The sequence below is a fragment of the Podarcis bocagei genome (assembly GCF_964188305.1).
Source record: "Podarcis bocagei genome assembly, chromosome: 9".
Taxonomy (NCBI): Eukaryota; Metazoa; Chordata; class Lepidosauria; order Squamata; family Lacertidae; genus Podarcis; species Podarcis bocagei.
Window position 1 is genome coordinate 34,640,041 of NC_138134.1, and position 20,521 is coordinate 34,660,561.

General features: G+C 45.7%; 1 protein-coding gene across 1 annotated transcript in view; it reads right to left on the reverse strand.

Annotated features, from left to right (window-relative positions):
- Window positions 1–20,521, reverse strand: part of ANXA10 (annexin A10) — a 34,888-nt gene that overhangs the window by 8,004 nt on the left and 6,363 nt on the right. The window contains exons 2-10 of the mRNA XM_081209052.1: window positions 20,031–20,112; window positions 18,087–18,181; window positions 13,931–14,044; window positions 11,814–11,904; window positions 9,894–9,973; window positions 8,930–8,983; window positions 8,753–8,846; window positions 1,089–1,184; window positions 223–281 (exon numbers count right to left, since the gene is read on the reverse strand). Of these exons, the coding sequence (XP_081065178.1) occupies window positions 223–281; window positions 1,089–1,184; window positions 8,753–8,846; window positions 8,930–8,983; window positions 9,894–9,973; window positions 11,814–11,904; window positions 13,931–14,044; window positions 18,087–18,181; window positions 20,031–20,112 (765 nt within the window). The remainder of the gene's footprint in view (window positions 1–222; window positions 282–1,088; window positions 1,185–8,752; window positions 8,847–8,929; window positions 8,984–9,893; window positions 9,974–11,813; window positions 11,905–13,930; window positions 14,045–18,086; window positions 18,182–20,030; window positions 20,113–20,521) is intronic.

Here is a 20,521-nt window from a genome sequence, read left to right on the forward strand (position 1 = left end):
CGAACCATTTTTGGAAAAGTGTTGTTGGGTTGCATTTACATTTGTCACTACAAGGTGGATTGTTTGGGATTTGTGATTGACATGATTGTGATTATGAGAAAGCCCTAAAGCTAGGAAGCAGCACTTTAAAACTGAGGATTACAACTCCTTTAGAGGAGAATGGGGGCACATACAAACTAAATAATAGCAAAATTGTGCTTCTCAAATTACGCGAATACTCACGTGAATCGCATTGTAAAGTCTATATGCAAAATAGGAAGCTTTGTCTCTGACACACAGAACTGAGGGGGAAATCAGACAACAATGTTACAAACTTAAAAATTGAAACAAATTTGACATTAATAATCATTAGCTGTGTCTTGGGTGGTATGAGCCCGTCCATTTCTTTCCACCTTTTGTGGATATGTTTTTCTGACAGTTGGTGGTGAATGGGTTCGAATGGAAGAAACAAACAGAATGAACGCTGATATCTGAAGTGACTTAAAATTCCATAGTTTATAGTTAGCTCTATGACACTCCAGCATCATGAACAGTGTTGGCCTTAAAATGTTTTGTTTTCCAATCTTCTAGTGGGGCTATCAACATAATTACTCACTAGAAGTTTCAAAGGCTGCAGGCAATTAATTGTCTTTGTGCCATCTATTTCATTAAATATTTTACAGTTCGAAATGGTCTCTTCAGATGTCAACAAGACCAATTCGATAGAAAAGCTGTATTTAAACTGGAGTCTAAAAAGCTTTAACCATTGTCAATAGTTTCACTGAGTGAAGATCTAGACTTCCTGAACGTGGTGCAGGAAATCTGTAGTAACAGCAATAAAACACAAGTACAATTATCTGCTCATTCAGAGTGAGCAGCAATTTTCTCCAGGCGAATAGTAGCTGGGAGGTTAGAGAGCTTATTGCAGTGTTATTTTAAATGAACATAGTGCTTTTCCCAGATTGCATTTCATTTTTTTTCATTTTTGTATATGTGGTAATGTATTGCATAAATACAAAATCTGTCACTTTAAGAAAGGGATGATATAAAGGATATTAAAACATAAAAGTAATAGCATAATGTAGTGAAATTTATAAATATTTTGTTACCTATTGCAACCAGTAGTTCCTGAAAGTATCCATCATAACATTGATTAATGGCATCTACTATATCTTGTCCAGAGATATTCTGAAACTCCTGGAAAACTTAAGAAAATATATGGCTGGTGAGGAGTTAGTTTTTTCTCAGTTAATTTTAATAAATGAATTGGAATATTAGGGCTCCAGTTCACCGATAGTTTGAAGATTTTAAAATAAAGATCTAATACAGTATTCAATAATTTGAAAAAAATATTGGCCTCTTTGCCAAGGAATGTGCTTTGACAATCACTACTGCTTAAACTGAGAAAAGAATAATAATAGCCTTCATCTGCCCCCCCTTGCAACAAAACATGTCTCTTCTGTATCAGTCTCTACCGCCACAGCAGGCACTGCAACCTTCCAACAGTTTGACTTCACCCTGAAAGGCACACTCCTCCACTGTCTCCCAAGACAGACAGATGCCAACAACTAGGCATGTACGCTGTATGTAGCAACTATAATAGCCATTGCCACTTGCAACTCATTTGGTCAAGGTGAGAACATCAGTATGATAGATTCTATCCAGTCTATTCTCTGGCTCTTTTACACAATGGTGTTGTTTCAGATATGTTCCTTCTGTACATGGATATCAGTTCGGCACAGCAAAAAAGTGTGTGCATTGGGCAATGGACCCATTTGGCATTGTGGTCCATCTAGGTCAGCCCACATATCGGAAGATGTGTTTGGGCATGGGGAGGGGGGGGGAGAAGCTGCTTCATAAGAAAGTAAGAAAAGCTTTGCTGGATCAGGCCAAAGGCCCATCTAGACCACCGGCTTGTTCTCACAATGGCCAGCCAGATTCCTTGCAAAGCCTGCAAACAGGACTTGTGCATGACTGGTGTTCAGAGGCAAAGCCCAATTCAACGATGGAGCTAGAACATAGCCATCATGGCTGGCAGCCTTTGATAGCCTTGTCCTCAGTGAAATATGCATTCATATGTGTCAGGGGTTTAGGTGCAGAGGCACGGGCAAGGGAGGAAACAGAGAGCGAAGGGGAGGAGACAGAGGAAAGGATGAGTGATGACGACGACCCGAGATCTCCCAGTCTTTCCAGTGAATCAGAGGATTCACAGAAAGGAGCACCAGTGGCCAGGGCAAGGGGGGAGTCTAGGGAGGCACCCCAGGAAGATAGAGCCAGAGGAGACTCAGGGGGGAGCAGCTGGAGATCGGGACCAGCGTCACCGCCAGGAAGCAGGGAAGAGGAAAGGAGCCAGGAGGGAAGCGCTGGCAGCTCACCACAGGAGGGAGGGCAGGAGTCAGGAGTGGCCACACCTCCATCGGGGAGCGAGGAAACGGTTAAGAGGAAAGTGGAAGGTTGGGCGCGCACGCCAAGTTCAAATGCAGAGGAAGGCGGCGCAGTGAGCAGCCCCGAAAGGGAACCGGGTCCTAAAGCCCGGCGCAAGGAGGCAGAAGGGTCCGGGTCAGCGTCAGAAGAATCCCGGAAGGAAGAAGCCCCGGGGGGTAGAGGGACCCAGAGGAGGACAGTCAGGAGGAAAAGGTGGAGCAAGGCTAGGATATTAAGTTGGTGCGCACGGGGCGGAGACTCAGACGGAGCCTCGCCGATCTAGCTAGTAGACGTAGAGTTGCAGACAGCAGCGTGAGAATGGAAACTGTAATTCAATAAAGACTTTTACTTAATGACCGCTGGCTAGCGTGATCCTCTGTGAGCTAGGATCTTGAAGCAGCTCTGACAGTAGGCTCCGTCTGCACATTGTGGGCATCTGCAGCCTCGAGGAGAGGAGAGAAACAGGCGCCCACTAGCGAGCTCACGAACGGCAGGAGACATGACGGCTGAGCAGCAGATAGAGGACCTCAGAAAAGCAGTGGCACAACTGAACGCCGAGGTTCTCGCATCCAGGAAGAGAGAGGACGAGGCAGCTGCCGCCTGCAGGGATCTCCAGGTCAGGTTAGACGTACTGGCAAAGCAACCACCCCGGCAGGAGGGAATTGGGTTGGCGAGACGGACAGGCGGGCTGCTCTCTCACTTCGATGGGAACCTGCAACAGTATCCCAACTTTAGAGCCGACGTACTGTGCGCACTGCAACTGTTGCATAAAGACTTTAGAGATGAACAGGAGAGAGTGGGGTTCATCATGTCCCATCTGCATGGGGAGGCGAAAGCATGGTTGCGCAATTTATGGAGAGATAACGATCCGGCGCTCCAGAATGCGGATGCCTTTATTAAAGCGATGGATGGGTGTTTCTTATCAAGTATTGACATTGATCTTGCACGGAAGGAGGTGCATGGGCTGAGACAAGGGAGGGCCAGCGTCAGACAGTATCATGCACGCTTTTTCGCCTTGGTCAGCGCCCTGGAATGGGACAGAGATTCGGCTCCTGTAAGAGACCTCTTTTGGGAGGGACTGCACAACTCGATTAAAGATGAGATAGCGAGGGGGGAGAGACCCCGAACCACCCAGGAGGTCGTTCAGAGGGCACTGGCCGTGGGGGTGAGGCTGGAAGGACGTCCGTGGAGCAAGGACGAAGGACGTGGAGGGCGCGAACCAGCCGGGGGCCCCTCCTTCTTTCCCAGAGAAGCAGCGCGAACGCAATCCACGCCTCCGCCAGGAGGAGGAGCCGAACCTATGGAGGTTGGAGGTGCAAGGGCTCAGTCAGCAACCAGAGCCCTAGCACCGGCAGCAGTGAAGGCGAAGCCTCCTAGAGGGACCAGGAAGTGTTACGTCTGTGAGCAGCCAGGGCATATGGCGAAAGAGTGTCCCCAGAGGCCCCACAAGCTTACTGCAGCCTCAGCAATGGTGACTGCAGCAACGCAGCAGGGAGGACCACAGCAGGGAAACGACAATGTCTGGCTGGAGGAAGAGGCACTGGGGCCCAGCCAGACGTGTTAGTGACGCAGTCCCCAGAAATTTTACAGCCAGTGAACCCCCTCCCGCCCAAACCAGTAGTGAGGCTCACAGCATCTCTCCAGCTGCCCAATGGAATCACCATGGACGTGCCAATCACCATCGACTCCGGCAGCAACGCGGACTTTATAGGGCAGGAATTTGTCGACAGGCACGCTGTGCAGTTGCTGCCGGCCACACTGCCCCTGCAGGTTGTCACGGTGGATGGCAGGGAGCTGCTAGGGGGGCAAGTGGTGAAGCAGACGCCACCAATGGTGATGCGACTTGGGAATCACAGGGAAGTCATCAGCTTCAACGTCACTCAACTGTCTGACACGCCCATTGTATTGGGTATGAGTTGGCTGGACAAGCACAGCCCAACGATGGCTTGGTTCCAGAGGCAGCTGGTCTTCGGCTCTTCCTTTTGTGCTGAACACTGCATCGTACCCAGGCAGGAAGGAGAGGAAGAGGAGTCACAGCTGCTGCTAGGCACACTGCAAGCGATTCCCCACAAGTACGCAGAATTTCTGGAAGTTTTCTGCGAGAAGGAGGCGGACAGGCTACCCCCTCACAGACCATATGACTGCAAAATTGACCTGCTGCCGGGGGCGGCGCTGCCTAAAGGGAAGCTGTATTCCATGTCTGAGGACGAACTGCAGGAACTCAAAGACTTCATCGATCATAATTTGGAGCGCGGTTTCATCCGGGAGTCTAAGGCAGTGGGGGGCAGTCCTGTATTCTTTGTTAAGAAGCGAGACACGCCCCAAAAAAGACTCGTAGTGGATTACAGGATTTTGAACAGTGTGACCAAGCCGTCGGACTTCCCCATGCCCCGCATCGACGACCTCCTGGCGAAGGTACGGAAGGGAAAGGTGTTCACCAAGTTGGACCTGCGGGGGGCGTACAACCTCATTCGCATGCGGGAAGGTGATGAGTGGAAGACAGCCATGTTCACGCCACTGGGTACCTACGAATACAGAGTTATGCCTTTTGGACTGCAAAATGGCGCTCACGTTTTTCAAGCATTTATGCATCACGTGTTGGCGGGACTTCTCTACAAGACGTGCGTCTGTTTCTTGGATGACATCCTGATCTTTTCGGAGTCGCAGCAAGAACATGACAAGCACGTCAAGGAAGTGCTGGGCAGGCTAAAGCAACACAGGCTCTACGCCAAGCTGGAGAAGTGCCAATTTGACGTGCCGGAGGTGGATTTTCTGGGCTACAAGCTGTCTGCCAAGGGGCTCGCCATGGACAGCGCCAAGGTTCGAGCGGTGTTGGATTGGAAGAGCCCACGCAACCGGAAGGAGGTCCAACGGTTTGTCGGCTTTGCGAACTTCTATCGCAAGTTTATCAAGGGCTTCGCGATGCAGACGGCGGCCATCACTGACACCCTTAGCTCCAAGAAGAAGAAGTTCATCTGGACAGAGCAGGCGGAGCAGTCCTTTCAGGCCCTCAAGCGTCTCTTCGCGTCGGAAGAGCAGCTGCTTCATGTCAACCCCAGCATGCCGATGAGGGTGGAGACAGACGCTTCGGACAGAGCAGTGGGGGCGGTCCTGCTGCAGAAGGACCCGCAGGGCGTGTGGCGGCCGGGAGCGTTTTACTCCAGGAAGCTCAGCAAGTCCGAGCAGAACTACACCATATGGGACAGGGAGTTGCTGGCCATTCATGCAGCGTTCAAGGCGTGGAGGCACTTTCTGATCGGCGCCAAGCACACGGTGCAGGTTTGCACGGACCACAAGAATCTGGAACACTGGCGCACGGCACAGTTCCTGAACCAGAGGCAGATACGTTGGGCTGAGTTCTTTGCGGACTTCGACTTCCGAATAGAGTATGTCCCGGGGGACACCAACATCATGGCAGACGCTCTCTCCCGCAAGCCACAGTATCTGGAGGACGCAACACCAGCGGCCGCCATGCACATCTTTGCACCGACAGTGTGGGCGTGCGCCGCGGCGACCGTGGACCTAGAGGCGGTGCGGCGAGCGTTGCAGGGGGACTCCTTCGCACGAACGAAGATGGCAGAGGTGCGAGGGGGCAAGGCAGCGGCCGACGGTTTCCAGCTACGAGATGGCTTGCTCATCCGTAAAGGGGCCATCTACGTGCCGGGTGACGAACTTCGAGCCAAGGTGCTACAGCAGCTGCACGACGCACCCACGGCCGGGCACTTTGGCAAGGAGAAGACGGTGGAATTAGTAGCCAGGGATTTCTGGTGGCCTGGAATGAGAGGGGAGGTCGCAGACTACGTGGCAAGGTGTGACACCTGCCAGAGGGCCAAACCAGTGCACAGACCGCCGGCCGGACTGTTGGAACCGCTGCAAACTCCGGTCGAACCTTGGGAAAGGGTGGCTCTGGACTTTGTCACGGATCTGCCCAGCTCAAGGGGCAAGACGGCAGTGTTGGTGGTGGTGGACCTGTTCTCCAAGATGGCGCATTTCATTCCGTGTGCTAAGGTGGCCACGGCGGAGCAAACCGCCAAACTGTTCATAGACCACGTGTTCAAGGTTCACGGTCTGCCACGGTCTATTCTGTCCGACCGCGGGCGGCAGTTCATCTCGAACTTCTGGCAGAAACTGATGGGCTTCCTAAACGTCAAGATCAATCTGGCGTCGGCGAGACACCCGCAGACCAACGGGCAAGCGGAGCGAGCCAATGCCATCATGCAGCAGTACCTGAGATGTTATGCAAACCAACAGCCTGCGACGTGGGTAGATTACCTGCCGCTTGCAGAGTTTGCCTACAACAACACGAAGCACGTATCCACGGGCGTCACGCCGTTCTTCGCCAACAACGGGCGGCACCCTAGAACCTTTCCGGGACTGGAATGCAGGGGAGAAGGGGAGCCGCAGTCAGCAGATGCGTTCGCGTCGGAGCTGCAGGAAGTCCACGATCAGCTGCGGCGCCACCTGGAGCTGGCTAAACACGCATACAAGGTACAAGCGGACAAACACAGAAGGGTTGGTGAAGAGCTCCACGTGGGAGACTGGGTCTGGTTAGCAGCCCACGCAGTGCCGGCCAGGTCGTTGGCCAAGAAGAAACTAGGGCATAAACAACTGGGGCCCTACCAAGTCGAAGAGCAGGTCAACCCGGTGGCTTTCAAGCTGGCGCTTCCGGAGGGTTCCAGAATGCATCCGGTGTTCCACAGATCGGTGCTCACTCCCTACAAGGCACCGCACAGGTTCCAGGAACCCGGAACGGCGCCGAGTCCGCTCAGAGAAGGAACGGGGCACGCGGGAGTGGCACAGGAGGAGCGCATCAACGAAGTCACGGAGATTTTGGACTCCAGATGGGGGGAAGAGGGAGTAGAATACTTTCTCGCCAGGGAGGGCACCCCGGCCAGTGCGAACAGCTGGGTGCCGGGCTACGCTTTAGACGAACCTCTGCTCAAAGACGAGTTTCATGCCCTCTTCCCACATAGACCTATGCCAGCAGACTTTTTCGACGACTGGCTTTTCACGCCCACGCTTTCGGACAGCACGTTCAGGGGGTTCGACTCGGACGAGGAACCAACACGAGACGTCCGTTCCCCGGAGGGGTCACCCTCGGGATCGGTCTCAGAACCCTCGTATTGGTGGGACGATAGGCCGGAGGAGCAGTTCCGCAGGAAGTGGCTGGACTGTTCCGGCAGAGCAACGCCGCCTGGAGGAAGTGCGGGAGAGACGGACATGGACATTTTCGGGGACGACCCTGGTTTCGAGCACGGCGGCACAGAGATGGAAGAGGAGGTGACTGTCGTCAACGAGAGCAGAGAGGAAGAACTGGAAGAGTTCCGCTGGAGGCCTGCCACGGGAAGCGACCGATATCCGACGTTCGTCCCTTTGCAACAGCAGCCCCCAGTTCCAGCACCGGAAGGAGGGGAGGGGGGACTGGGGGGCTTCGAGGGGGGGATGGATGTCAGGGGTTTAGGTGCAGAGGCACGGGCAAGGGAGGAAACAGAGAGCGAAGGGGAGGAGACAGAGGAAAGGATGAGTGATGACGACGACCCGAGATCTCCCAGTCTTTCCAGTGAATCAGAGGATTCACAGAAAGGAGCACCAGTGGCCAGGGCAAGGGGGGAGTCTAGGGAGGCACCCCAGGAAGATAGAGCCAGAGGAGACTCAGGGGGGAGCAGCTGGAGATCGGGACCAGCGTCACCGCCAGGAAGCAGGGAAGAGGAAAGGAGCCAGGAGGGAAGCGCTGGCAGCTCACCACAGGAGGGAGGGCAGGAGTCAGGAGTGGCCACACCTCCATCGGGGAGCGAGGAAACGGTTAAGAGGAAAGTGGAAGGTTGGGCGCGCACGCCAAGTTCAAATGCAGAGGAAGGCGGCGCAGTGAGCAGCCCCGAAAGGGAACCGGGTCCTAAAGCCCGGCGCAAGGAGGCAGAAGGGTCCGGGTCAGCGTCAGAAGAATCCCGGAAGGAAGAAGCCCCGGGGGGTAGAGGGACCCAGAGGAGGACAGTCAGGAGGAAAAGGTGGAGCAAGGCTAGGATATTAAGTTGGTGCGCACGGGGCGGAGACTCAGACGGAGCCTCGCCGATCTAGCTAGTAGACGTAGAGTTGCAGACAGCAGCGTGAGAATGGAAACTGTAATTCAATAAAGACTTTTACTTAATGACCGCTGGCTAGCGTGATCCTCTGTGAGCTAGGATCTTGAAGCAGCTCTGACAATATGTATTAATTGGCCTTCAAATGCAATCCGTTTGAATTAAACCAAGTTAGCTGATTTCTGGGAATACTAGCGTTTGGGCATGTCAAGTGCTGTATGACTCTTTCTGTTACATATTGACATAGTGAAGCCGTGATGAAAAGGAATTACCCATCCACAACTGCTGGTAGCTCTTGTTGCACAGAATCATCTGCAGCATGTTCTTGTGTTCTCCAGTTTTTTGCTGGCAGGCTTCCCATATGACCTAGATCATTAGAAGAACAACGGTGAGCGGGAGGCGATTACATCAAACAACTTTTCAAACTAATTTTGAAAATTGTTGGATACCATAGCATCCTGAGCAGCCATAACAGGATCTGCATACCCTTCTTGTCTCGTTCCCTGGAAATAAATAACTTGAAGTGAGAATTTGTGGTGATTATGGTAGTGTGCTACACCCCTTGCCCCTGGAAACCCATTTATCGCTTTAATTTGACATGGAGCTAGTTGTAGCTACTCAGATGAGGGCACTGCACACAGCTTTCAATATTGAACCATGGATACATGCACTCATATATGCACTCTTACCATCCCCTAAACCTGGTTATTTTAAACACTGTCCACCCTATCTTTCATTTTCATTTTACAGACAACAGCACATCTGATTAAACACCCACCTATGACATGCAAACCATGTTTTAGTGTTACATGAAGCTTTAGTGTTACATCCCCCCCTGCACCCCCTCATGCACTCTGATTTCTGCCCCCTACTTAGTACAAGCCATAGTTTCTCATCCAAATTCACAATATCTGCCTAGTGCTTGCCTTTCAAGCCAGAACTGGAATATATATTGAAAGCATAACTTCCATTTTGTGTCTGGAGGTCAAGTGCAAACCATAGTTTACTGATTCAGATGCAATGGCAGACTTTGGCTTACTGTGAATCAGGAAATTACAGAGGGAGTGGGATGGCATCAGTGTGAACTAGACCACAGATACCTTGTGAATATACCATTTGAAATAAGGTGAGTGGTGAGTTCTGCTTCCGCAATTAGAAACAAGAGATTTCATGTGGCCAAAGAAGTGTGTATTACAGAGACAGTGTAAGCCACCTTGAGGATCATTAGGACTGACAGGCAGGATAGAAATCTTCTAAATAAATAAAAAATAAGTTGTAGATGAAAATTCAGAAAGAATTCTCCCCTATTCATTCTACAAAAGTTCATTTTAAAAATTCCAATCAACACAGGACAACACAAATATTTTTGCCTTTTTAACCATGCAATTCTTCAAATAATTATGCAAACTATACCTGAGCAAGGTTCATAAGTGTATCCCTAAAGTGTCCAGAGGTCTCAGAATCAATATCTTGAAGAAGGTCACTGTCATATTCTAGGAAGAACACAATAAATGCATTTCAACTACGTATGAGTAAAAGCTGATATTTCACATGTCAAAAGATGTCCAATCAAAGCCTTTCAAAAGGCTAAAGAATTCTCTCCTGGCTAGACTGTAGCCGTGACACAAGGTGCTTAACACTGAAATGTAAATGATTTCACTAGGACAAAGAATTCAAGAATAAAAGCAATCCTGCTGCGAGAAGAGCAGTAATGGCAGCTTCGCTTCGCTGAGAAACAACTTGCACACTTACCCCTTGCAAGGTGCATCTGCAGGGTGTGTGTGTGTGTGTGCATGCTTTTGTGTGCATGCACAATTAATTTGTGTGAAATGATGACCAGGCTCTTGTGAGCTGGCTGTGCACTATGGGCCATTTCATTGAATCCTTTGGGACACAGGTTCTGTTGGAGGGATAGAAGGTTTCTTGGCAAGCAAGTCAATGTGGAAACCCACTGAGCTGCACAACTTGAAGGAAATTAATTTGTCTCTAATATAAGGATATTGGGAACAGGAGATGGACTGGAAGGGTGTGAATAATCTACACCAAGCAGGTAAATAATAATTATCATGATAACTATGCTGCAGAAGAGACTTAGCATAGTAAGCAAAGTACGTTCTCAAACAGCAACTGCAAAAAGAGTCCCTAAAATGAAACTGTGTGAAGCATAATATCTTCATTTTATTAATGGGAAATACTGGTTCTCTACATGCTACACCCTGATTAGGAGGCATTCTACAAAGTAATCATAGGAACTCAAAGATACAAAAATATATTCATATAATGTATATGAATTAATTAAAACCAAATTTTATGCAATTTTTAAAATTGTTTTTTGTTCCAATGTGGAATAGTATTGAGATCCTGCTCTAATGACATAATAATGCCACCTTTTTACTTAACAAATGATTCGTGGTCTGGTCCTTTCCCACATCTTCAATGAGGGAAATTAGTAGGATAACAAAAAGCTCCTTGTGGCCACAGAATAATCGTGTTGTTTTAGTTATGCTTAGTATTAAACATGGAGTTGAAGAAGAGTTTGGATTTGATATCCCGCTTTATCATTACTCTAAGTAGTCTCAAAGCGGCTAACATTCTCCTTTCCCTTCCTCCCCACAACAAACATTCTGTGAGGTGAGTGGGGCTGAGAGACTTCAAAGAAGTGTGACTAGCCCAAGGTTACCCAGCAGCTGCATGTGGAGGAGCCAGGATGCGAACCTAGTTCACCAGATTACGAATCTACCGCTCTTAACCACTGCACCACACTGGCTCACGATCATGCCCAATGGTTATCAGAACCCTCATTTTACTGCATATAAATTTTCAGAGAAATAAAGTAGAGCTGTGCATTTTATTTCTAAAACATATCTTAATTAAGGGATGGAGTAAGAAAGGTGTTGCTATTGCACTTTGTTGCCTATGCAAGCCACCTCCTCTCCAAACACCTATTTTTTTAAAGCAAGGAAGAACTGGTTGGTTTGGAAAATAGAGGCATATTTAAAGTTTACATGTGCTACAGGGTGACCGCTTAATCCTATGGTGTTTGCTTGGATGTAAGAACAACTGTATTCACTGACGCTTACTCCCAAGTAAGTATATATAGGATTGCAGCCTCAAAGTAGTTTAAGAATAATAATGACTGTAGTTTTTCTGGTGTGTGTGTATGCGTGGAATCCTGTCAGCACCTCTTCAAAGTACAATTCCCAGGATTCTGCAGGGAAACCAATGACAAAAGTAGCAGGAAGCATGTGGGTTTGTAATATAATTAGGCATTTAGCCTCTTCTAGATTGCAGCTGCAACTGTACATTTTTGCAGGAAACAATGGGGATTATTACGCATTAGGTAGGCCTCCTTCATCTGGAAGATCTCTCCATTTGATCTCGAGGCTAATATGTCAATGAGGCAATTCTCCTCTGTGCCAGCCCCCTATGTCAAAGCAGAAAAAAACATTGCTAGTATAAACAGTGGTTACAAATCCATTTATTTAGAATAAATACAGCATGCCATGTTTTTCCTCAAGTTCTTGTTTTCCTGAGAAGCAGTGATTTGAAAAATCTCATTGCTTTTTAGCAGTGCATTGGTCACTGAGCATTGGACTGCCTAAGCCTGTGACATTTTGAATTTAAGCATTGCCATTCCTTCGATAAAAAAGGTGGAAAATGAGATAAGCTGCACTAATATTAGTGATATTTCAGCTCCAAATGAAGTGTGCCAGTATTATGGTGTCCTTATGAAACAGTCAAAAAAGGTATCTGGAACCTACAGCCCATGGGTCCAATCCAGACTTCCAGGTCTCTGAATCTGGTCCATGGCACTCTCCCTTGGACACCCTTTTTCATCTCACTGACTTGCCATCTCCTTAATCTGTCCTGTTCTGCTTCCTCCATAATTGCCTTGAGGTGACCACTGAGGAAGAAAGCAATCTAGATTGGGTTGATGAAGTAGAGTGCTTTCTCCCTGCTTCGCCAGTTCAGATGCATTAAATTTGGGCTGAAGAAGTCTCTCTGCAGCAAGTATGGAAGAAGATCAGGCTTGTGAAGCAGTGATAGTGCGCTCTGCTTTGTTACTGCGTATTGTCCCAGTTGCATACATGAAGCTTGGTAGCATGCTGCTATGCTAAGACTGGAACTGCAGGTGCACTTATCTGAGAATGAGTCATCTCACTGAAATTCTGAATAAATGTGCAGGGGACCAGGCAATGTGGCTATTTCATGCTTAGGCAAACCATTATGGGAACAAGCTTTCAGTCCACGTAGAAATAGCTTCACCATTGACAGTTGCAATGGGTATGTTTGTGTGCAGAATTGGAGATAATAACAGGACAATAGTAGCTATTAGTTCCACATATTGGCCATAAAAATTAATTTGTGATGAACAATCAGCTGCTTTTGTTCTGGTTCATGGTCCTTGTTTATAGTGATACACAAGTTTGTTCCATGCTTTTTAGTCAAATTAAATGATTAAATATATACCTAAAATCTGTGGAATTACTAGTTATCATGTACATATTTTCTCCCATTTTATTTATTTATAAAATGCTTATACCACTTGGTATGTTAATAATCTCTAAGCAGTTTACATAAACAGTACAAACAATACTAATCAATAAAAGTATCTAAGAGCTAGGTAAAAAGACCCCTAAGTAGTATCAGTTGCCAGGATAGAACTCTAAGTTGTAGCAATTGCCAGGATATTGTCCTGTTCACCTCTGTATAGTTCCATCTTTATTTCAGACATTGAGGTAGACTGCAATGTTTAGCTGGTGATATTGTGAGGTTTAGCTGCTGATAATATTGCAATGTTTAGCTGCTGAGTTCTTGCGATGTTGAAAACCAGATATTGCCTAGCCCTTACACTCACTGTGATTCACAATACATTGCCAGCTCAAATATTATGAAACAGTTATCACGATGTGAACTTCAAAGTGGTTTTGGGTGATGTAATGATATATTGCCTAGCCCTAGTAATTACTATCTTTGTCTCACAAATTATGCTAGGGAGGGCATTCTAGAGATTGGGGGTTTTCATCAAGAAGATCTTCCACATCACCATTAAGAGACAATCTGCGGGTTGTGGAATGACAAGCAGGGTCTCCTTGGAAGATCTTAGTGATCAGCTTGGTCTGTCCAAGGGGGAGGTGGTTTGCTCTCAGAGGCAGCTCAGCCGGTTCTGGTGCACTAGGTGCCGAGCCTAGAAGGCGTCTCAGGGTGTCACAACTGTGACATAGTGAATGGAGCAGAACAGAAGGCACAATAGAGGCCACTGAATTTCAACCTCGCACAGGGTGCTGCTAAAATTTGAAAGACCAAGGTCCACCCCTGCTGCTAGGTAGCCTGGACTTAATATTGATATATTAACTCCAGATTCAATAATAAAATCCTGACCTTATGGTCTGTAGCCAAATCTCAATAAATAAACTATATATAAATGTCTACAAGGATTCAACAAGTACCTTCATAGCATGCCAGAGTTCATGGGCATCATATGATGCAGGTGGATACATCAGGCCAACCATAACTTCCTTGAAATGACCCGAGAGAGTTTCTTTCAGGTCCAGTAGTAAATCCTTGGGGAAAGAAAGAGATTTTTAGTTATCCTGCACATCGGGCATTTCTCAGTGCAAATTCATTTCTTTACTGTATATGAGTGATTGCATAATCATGTGTACTGTACAATCTTAGTAATAGTGAGGGGTGTTCTGCAGCTTTGTCACACTGAACATACCAGGTAGAAAACCACTTACCCTCAACAACAACGGAAACTGTGAGAATGATCAGGAACATACCAGAGAGTAAATCCTTTTGAACTTAGTTCCGAGTAAAAATGCTTTGGATTGCAGTGAAAGCTGCCCAGTCTTGACCCAGTTACCCGGGGGTAAGCTCCACTGAATACAGTAAGGCTTCCTTCTGAGTAGACAGTGTCAGGCTTCATTTGCAAATCAACTCCACTTGTAAATAAAGGATTCAACACTCCCCATGTTTCCTAAGAAATGGTTGGCTGCTGAAGCATTGCAATTAAAGAATTTAAAGTGGATTTGTGACCTTTTCCTTCAAAATTATAGGAAGGCCTTCACCGTTTCTTTCATCTAGTGCAAGGATTTTATTTTCAGTATAAACAGGACTCCATTTTTGCACCTACATGCACCACTTTTAATCGTTTTCTGAGATGTGGAGGAAAAATGAAAAATGGAATATTTCAGGATCAAATCAGAAACCTGAATGGCTTCTGTAATTACAGGGCTGGCCCTGGAAAATCAGGATGCTTGGAGGGTATGGAATTTGTGTGTGTGTGTGTGTGTTAGAACTATTCCCAGAATGCCTAAGCCCCCATTAAAATTACTTCATGTGTAGCTGTGGATATTGTACAAAAAATTGGCATGATCAACTATATGAGTGCCTGTTACAGATCGGAGTGCCTATCACCTGTTGGAAGGTTTGTTCCTCACACCCTGCTTGGTGCTACCACAGCTGGTGCAATGACCATCTGTTAAAGGAGGCAGACACCCACACCCCTGGTGTAGTACAACTCTAGAAGGGCTCACTGTGTACACAATCCTTTGATACCAGATATGGGATTTGTAATTTCACCCTGTTTACCATTCTTTGCATGTAAGGTATTTCTTTCAGCAGCTGAATCCTCACTCAGCCTCCATCCATAGATGAATCATATTTACTGGGTAGGAGCATATTGTCTTTTCTCCATTTTACCAGCCTTTATTTTGCTTTGATCACCAATGCAAGGTCTAGATTTTGATTGACTGAATCAAAACACAAGGGGATGTGTCCTCCAGTGCAACTTGGCTTTAAGTGTTTCTTTGTGAATTGTGTATGATTACTTTCATTACCAAGGGATCTAGCAATAAAGGGGTAATATAAACTATAAATGAAATATAGCACGGCTAATGCAAAAGCTGCTCTCAGAAGGCGAATAATTAAAGGTAACCACAGGCCCAGTGAATATAATTAACATAGCAGGCAGAGCAGCAATGAGGAAAGAGACATACAAATTAAAAATGAATTTATGATGAAGAAACAATATGTAATCTTTGCTGAATGCACATTAGATACATTTGACAGCCACTAAATCACATGTGGAATAGAAATTAATTCATTAAGACATTTGCTGCTGACAGCATGCCTGTAGGAATTGATTAATAATACAAATGGAGACTAATTAAAAATTACCCCCTGCAATTAGAACTAGGGTAAATGGAGAAGAGCAGTGAAAAATAAGACAAGACAACTAACTCTGAATTGTCATTATTAACATTTTCTAATTATCTCGGTTATGAGAAATAAGCATAGGGTAATTGTAAGAAGGCATCTCCGAGAAGTTTGTGCTTAGGTCTAAATGAGAGAACCAGTTTTGATATTTTAATGGAAATGTGTGTCTCAGTGGAACTATATGCTTCAACTTGCATCTGTTTTTGCTTTTTTAAAATTCATTTTGCAATTTGCAATTCATTTTAATGCCAGCGTTTTCAAGTTCCTCATTAATGATCTTAGAACTGAAAGCAACAGCCTTATAGCTCTTTTAGCTTCTCTGCAACTGTTCTGAGCTGTGTCAGCCTTTGTTGGCTCAAGGGTGTCTTCCGTGGACCCATGGATATCAGTCAGCAGACAGGACAGTGATCCTGGTCCCTTGATGCAGTCATGCAGTGCACTCCTTTCTCTCTGCATGTAAAGACTATGAGATCATCTCAAAGGTGGGTGTAGTGTGGCATCAGGATTTTCCCAGTCCCGATACCTGATGCAACAGCTGATACTTGGATAAAGGTTCTGGGTTGCACGAAATTTTATCTGACAATCACAATTGCCACGCACACACACATTTATTTAGGATACTTATGGCCTGATTTATAACCCTGCTGGAAATGGCTTACACAAATTCTCATGCTAATCATATCAGCCACAGAAATGGCCCTATGATGGCAGGCTAATTCAAGTGGCATTTCCTGTCCTCCACTTTGATGATCTTTGGCTGTCCTCTGAGGTAATATCTGAACAGAATATTAGGTACTATAGAACCATCAGAAACATTATGGAGAAAAGGCTTTTCCTTTAAGTTTCCACACCTTCCATTTAAGGATATTTACCAGCAAATGTGATTGTTACATTAAGGATGAAGAGGCCCAGACCATCTGTTTTAGGTGAGAGTAAACCCTTTTTTGGAGGATTTCATTTAAAAAGAACATTTCCCGTGCTAAAACACCATGGTTGCCCACTGTCCAACCCAGCCCTAGATAAATCACATGATCTAATTTAGACATGGAACTGTTCTTACTGGTTTAGGGAAATAAACCTGGGTTGTATTGACACGTTTCCTTAAACCAAGGTTAACGCTAACCAGAAGGGTTTGGACATGTCCAAAACTCATTCACATAATGCCAAGCCATAGTTTAGCATTATGCCTCAACACACCCAATTAGCTCCTTCAGAAAGCGTTTGCAAGGGCCTCCCACCATGCTGCCATCCACTAAGTCTTGGATGTCGGATTTCAGGACAGACAAAAACTAGTACTTCTTCACACAGCACGTAGTTGAACTATGGAATTCACCTCCGCAACAGATACTGGTGGCCACCAACTTGGATGTTTTTTTAAGCGAATTGGACACATTTATGGAGGCTAAGGCTATGAATAGCTACTATCCAGGACTGCTGTACTCTGCTTCTCCTGTTGGAGGTAGTAAGATTCTGAATACCAGTTGCTGAGAATTGTCGCTGGGGAGGGTATTGTTATGCTCAGGTTCTGCTTGTGTGCTTCCCATCAGCATCTGCTTGGCCATTGTGAAAACAGGATGCTGGACTAGATGGTCCACTGGCCTGATCCAGCAGAGCTCTTGACATGTCCTAATGCTCATTCTTGGGACCAAGGAGATCTGCAACTCAAAGGTGCTTTGCTGTAGTGTTTCTTGAGCAGTAGCATCCCATATTGCATGAGAAGATTTTTGGAAAGTTGAAAAAAAAACAACAACAGTTGGAATAGCATCAGGTGTCTGCTTGTATGTGCATTTTGTTCAAAGGGGAGAGAGAGAAGAGATTCCATTATTCTTATTCTTATTCTTGCATTTATATCTCCATTTTTTAAAATCCAAGGTGTTCAAAGAGTTCAAGGTGAAATGCATGGTTCCCCTCCTCATTTAATACCCACAATAACCCTGTGAGGTAGGTTAGGCTGAGAGGCAGTGACTGGCCCAAAGTCATCCACTGAGCTTCATTGCTGAAAGGGAACTTGAACACTTGTCTCTCCCTTAGTCTGACAATCTAACCACTACAAGAACTCTGGTTCACTTAAACGGGTGCTTTTTAGATTCTGGCATATAGACTTCATCCCAGTAGACATGACCCATGAAGGTAAGTCTTCTGCTGGATCAAAAACAGGACACTGTCAAAGTGATGGAGAAATGGAATAAGAACTTTATTAGCCCACAGACCTGAAGTTCCTATGATGACTGTGAAGCAAATAGTTCTTCATTCACATGTAGCCAACAAATGAGATGGCAGTACTTCTGGATACACCAGGAAAATATATATATATATAAAACTAGTACCAGTGATAGGAATAGGAGACTGAAAACTATAGTTGTGAACAAAATGATCAAAACCTACCCTGCCATACATGTTCCTGTAAGCCTCGGCAATCATGAGTCTCTGAGCATTGCAGCGCTGCGTTAGAATATTAATTAGAATGTCTTTATCACAATCTTTAAGAGAAAGAAAATATAATTATTAGATTAGGGAGCAGTTACTTGTTTATCATGCCAGTGTTATTGGCACTAGGCAGTGGTTACTGTGCTTTATTCCACTGTGTTAATTGCATTTCCTGCAGAAAAATATCAACAAATGAATATCCCATTGGCATTTACAATCCCCAGTGGTATTTAAAGTACTTATGTGCCTGTGACTTGCTGGTGTGCCACTGACAAATAGTTAGCATTATCAGATGCATTGCCATATCTCTCAAGGGCAATGGACATGAGCACATCAAGAGAATGGATAATGGCTTTCATGGAACAAGAGCTCGTCATTGCGTAAAGATTTATATCTGACCCTTGTGTTTACATCCTTCAGATACTGTTTAAATCTTTATTTTAATGTTACTGAGCTCCAGTTTTTATGGTTACTTACAATTGGATTACTGATTGAAACTACATATATATGTGTGCAAAGGGATTGTATAATAAATACAGGAGCTCTTTTATTTTCTGTTTCCTTCACAGTAGCCTCTGAGTAATGCTCCGTGCTTTGGGAACCCAATTCTAAAAAGAGAAGAAGAATATGTATGGTTTCTGGCTTATGATTGGGGTTTAGTACTAAAATGATAACTTAAAAGCAGTGATTTAAAAACTGTTCTGGGCAATCCTGGAGGATGTCAGAACTTTTTCAGGAGTTTCAGTAGCTTATCGATAAGACAAGATCATTATGGACAGGCACATTTTCCTAGAAGACAGCTTGCCTACCACTAATGATCTGGAGTGTTGAATATAGCGAAATAGGAGCATGGAAAGCCTTTGTTTTCTTCTTGTTAAAGCTGGTGTTTTTTCTTTTTTAAAAAATACTTCTGAATATAATTAAGAGTCTTTTGGTTTTTCCCCCCATAAAGCAGGGAGTGAAAAAAAGGATTCTCCTTTATTTTCTTAAAAAGTTTTCACAGTATTTTTTGTCTGCTGAATATACTCTTAATTCTCCCCAGTGATAATGCTGGACTGTATCTGTATCATCTGTATCTGTATCATCTCCCACCTTTCTTCCCAAAGGAGCCCAGGGCTATAACCACATCAACAACAAACTAGCTAAAACCTAAAAACCTAAAAACCAGAGTTATATCATCCCCAAAGAGTTAAAAATACTATTTCCAGATCAGGGAACCCTTCACACACACACACACACACACACACACACACACACACACACACCAGGACCCCCATCTTATCAGGAATTGGTCTTAGTCAATTGGCCCTTATCTAGTCCATCACTGCTTCCAGTCACCAGTCCAACATTGTCACATCATCTCCTGATTCTGATGGAATGGAAAGATAGAGCTGCATGTTATCAGCAGACTGAGGACGCCATGCTCCAACTATCTAGTTGGCAGCTCCCAATGGTTTCATATAGATATTAGATAGCACAGGAGACAGAATGAACCCTTGTGGAACCCTACAACTCAAAAGTCATTGAGTTGAGTGACAATATCCTAGTACTTTCTGGTAGAGACCCACAGTGTCTCCAAATCCTACCTCCCTGCAAAACTCCAGAAGAACACCATGGCCAATGGTGTCAAAAGCTACTGAGAGGTCAAAGAGAACCAGTAGGGTCACACTCCCCATCTCTCTCTCCTAGCAGAGATATCAGTCAGGGCAACCAAGGCTGTTTTGGTGCCAGACCTGGGCCTGAAACCAGACTCGAATGGATCTAGATAATCTGATACATAACATTTCTTCTCTGCCCTCCCCTCCCACTGGCTTTTAGTGCTAGTATCTGTACATCCGTTAAATCCAAAGAAATTTCAGAATAAAGGATTGGTTCTGAATGTTAGTTAAGATATTAGCATACCCATTCCTTGTAGAGCTCCCCCGAGAACCTGGGCATCCATAACAGGGTCAAAAGTAGGAGCTGGGAAGATTGTCCCTTGAATCTGTTGAGAGAAAAGAAATGTGAGCCTTTTTATTTATTTATTTAAATTGACCTATTTTTTAAAAAAGCAATGCCCTGGTGGTCAATGTAGGCCTACACTAGAACTACAAATCTTTGCATTTTAAATGTATGGAGGGGTCCAGATCAGGCCTCTAGAACCTGCAGTTTGAAAAGTAAAAAAGTTACTACTTTGAACACATGAATATTTTTAGGAGCACCTTAGAGACCAACTAAGTTTGTTCTGGGTATAAGCTTTCGTGAGCACACTTCTTCAGATACACTGAAACAGCAGTCACCAGACCCTGATATATCGTGGCAGGGTGGGGTGGGCTTTTTCTCAGAAGGGTAGTAGGAGATGGCTACTCTCCTACTCTCCCATCTCCTACTACCCTTCTGAGAAAACCCCCACT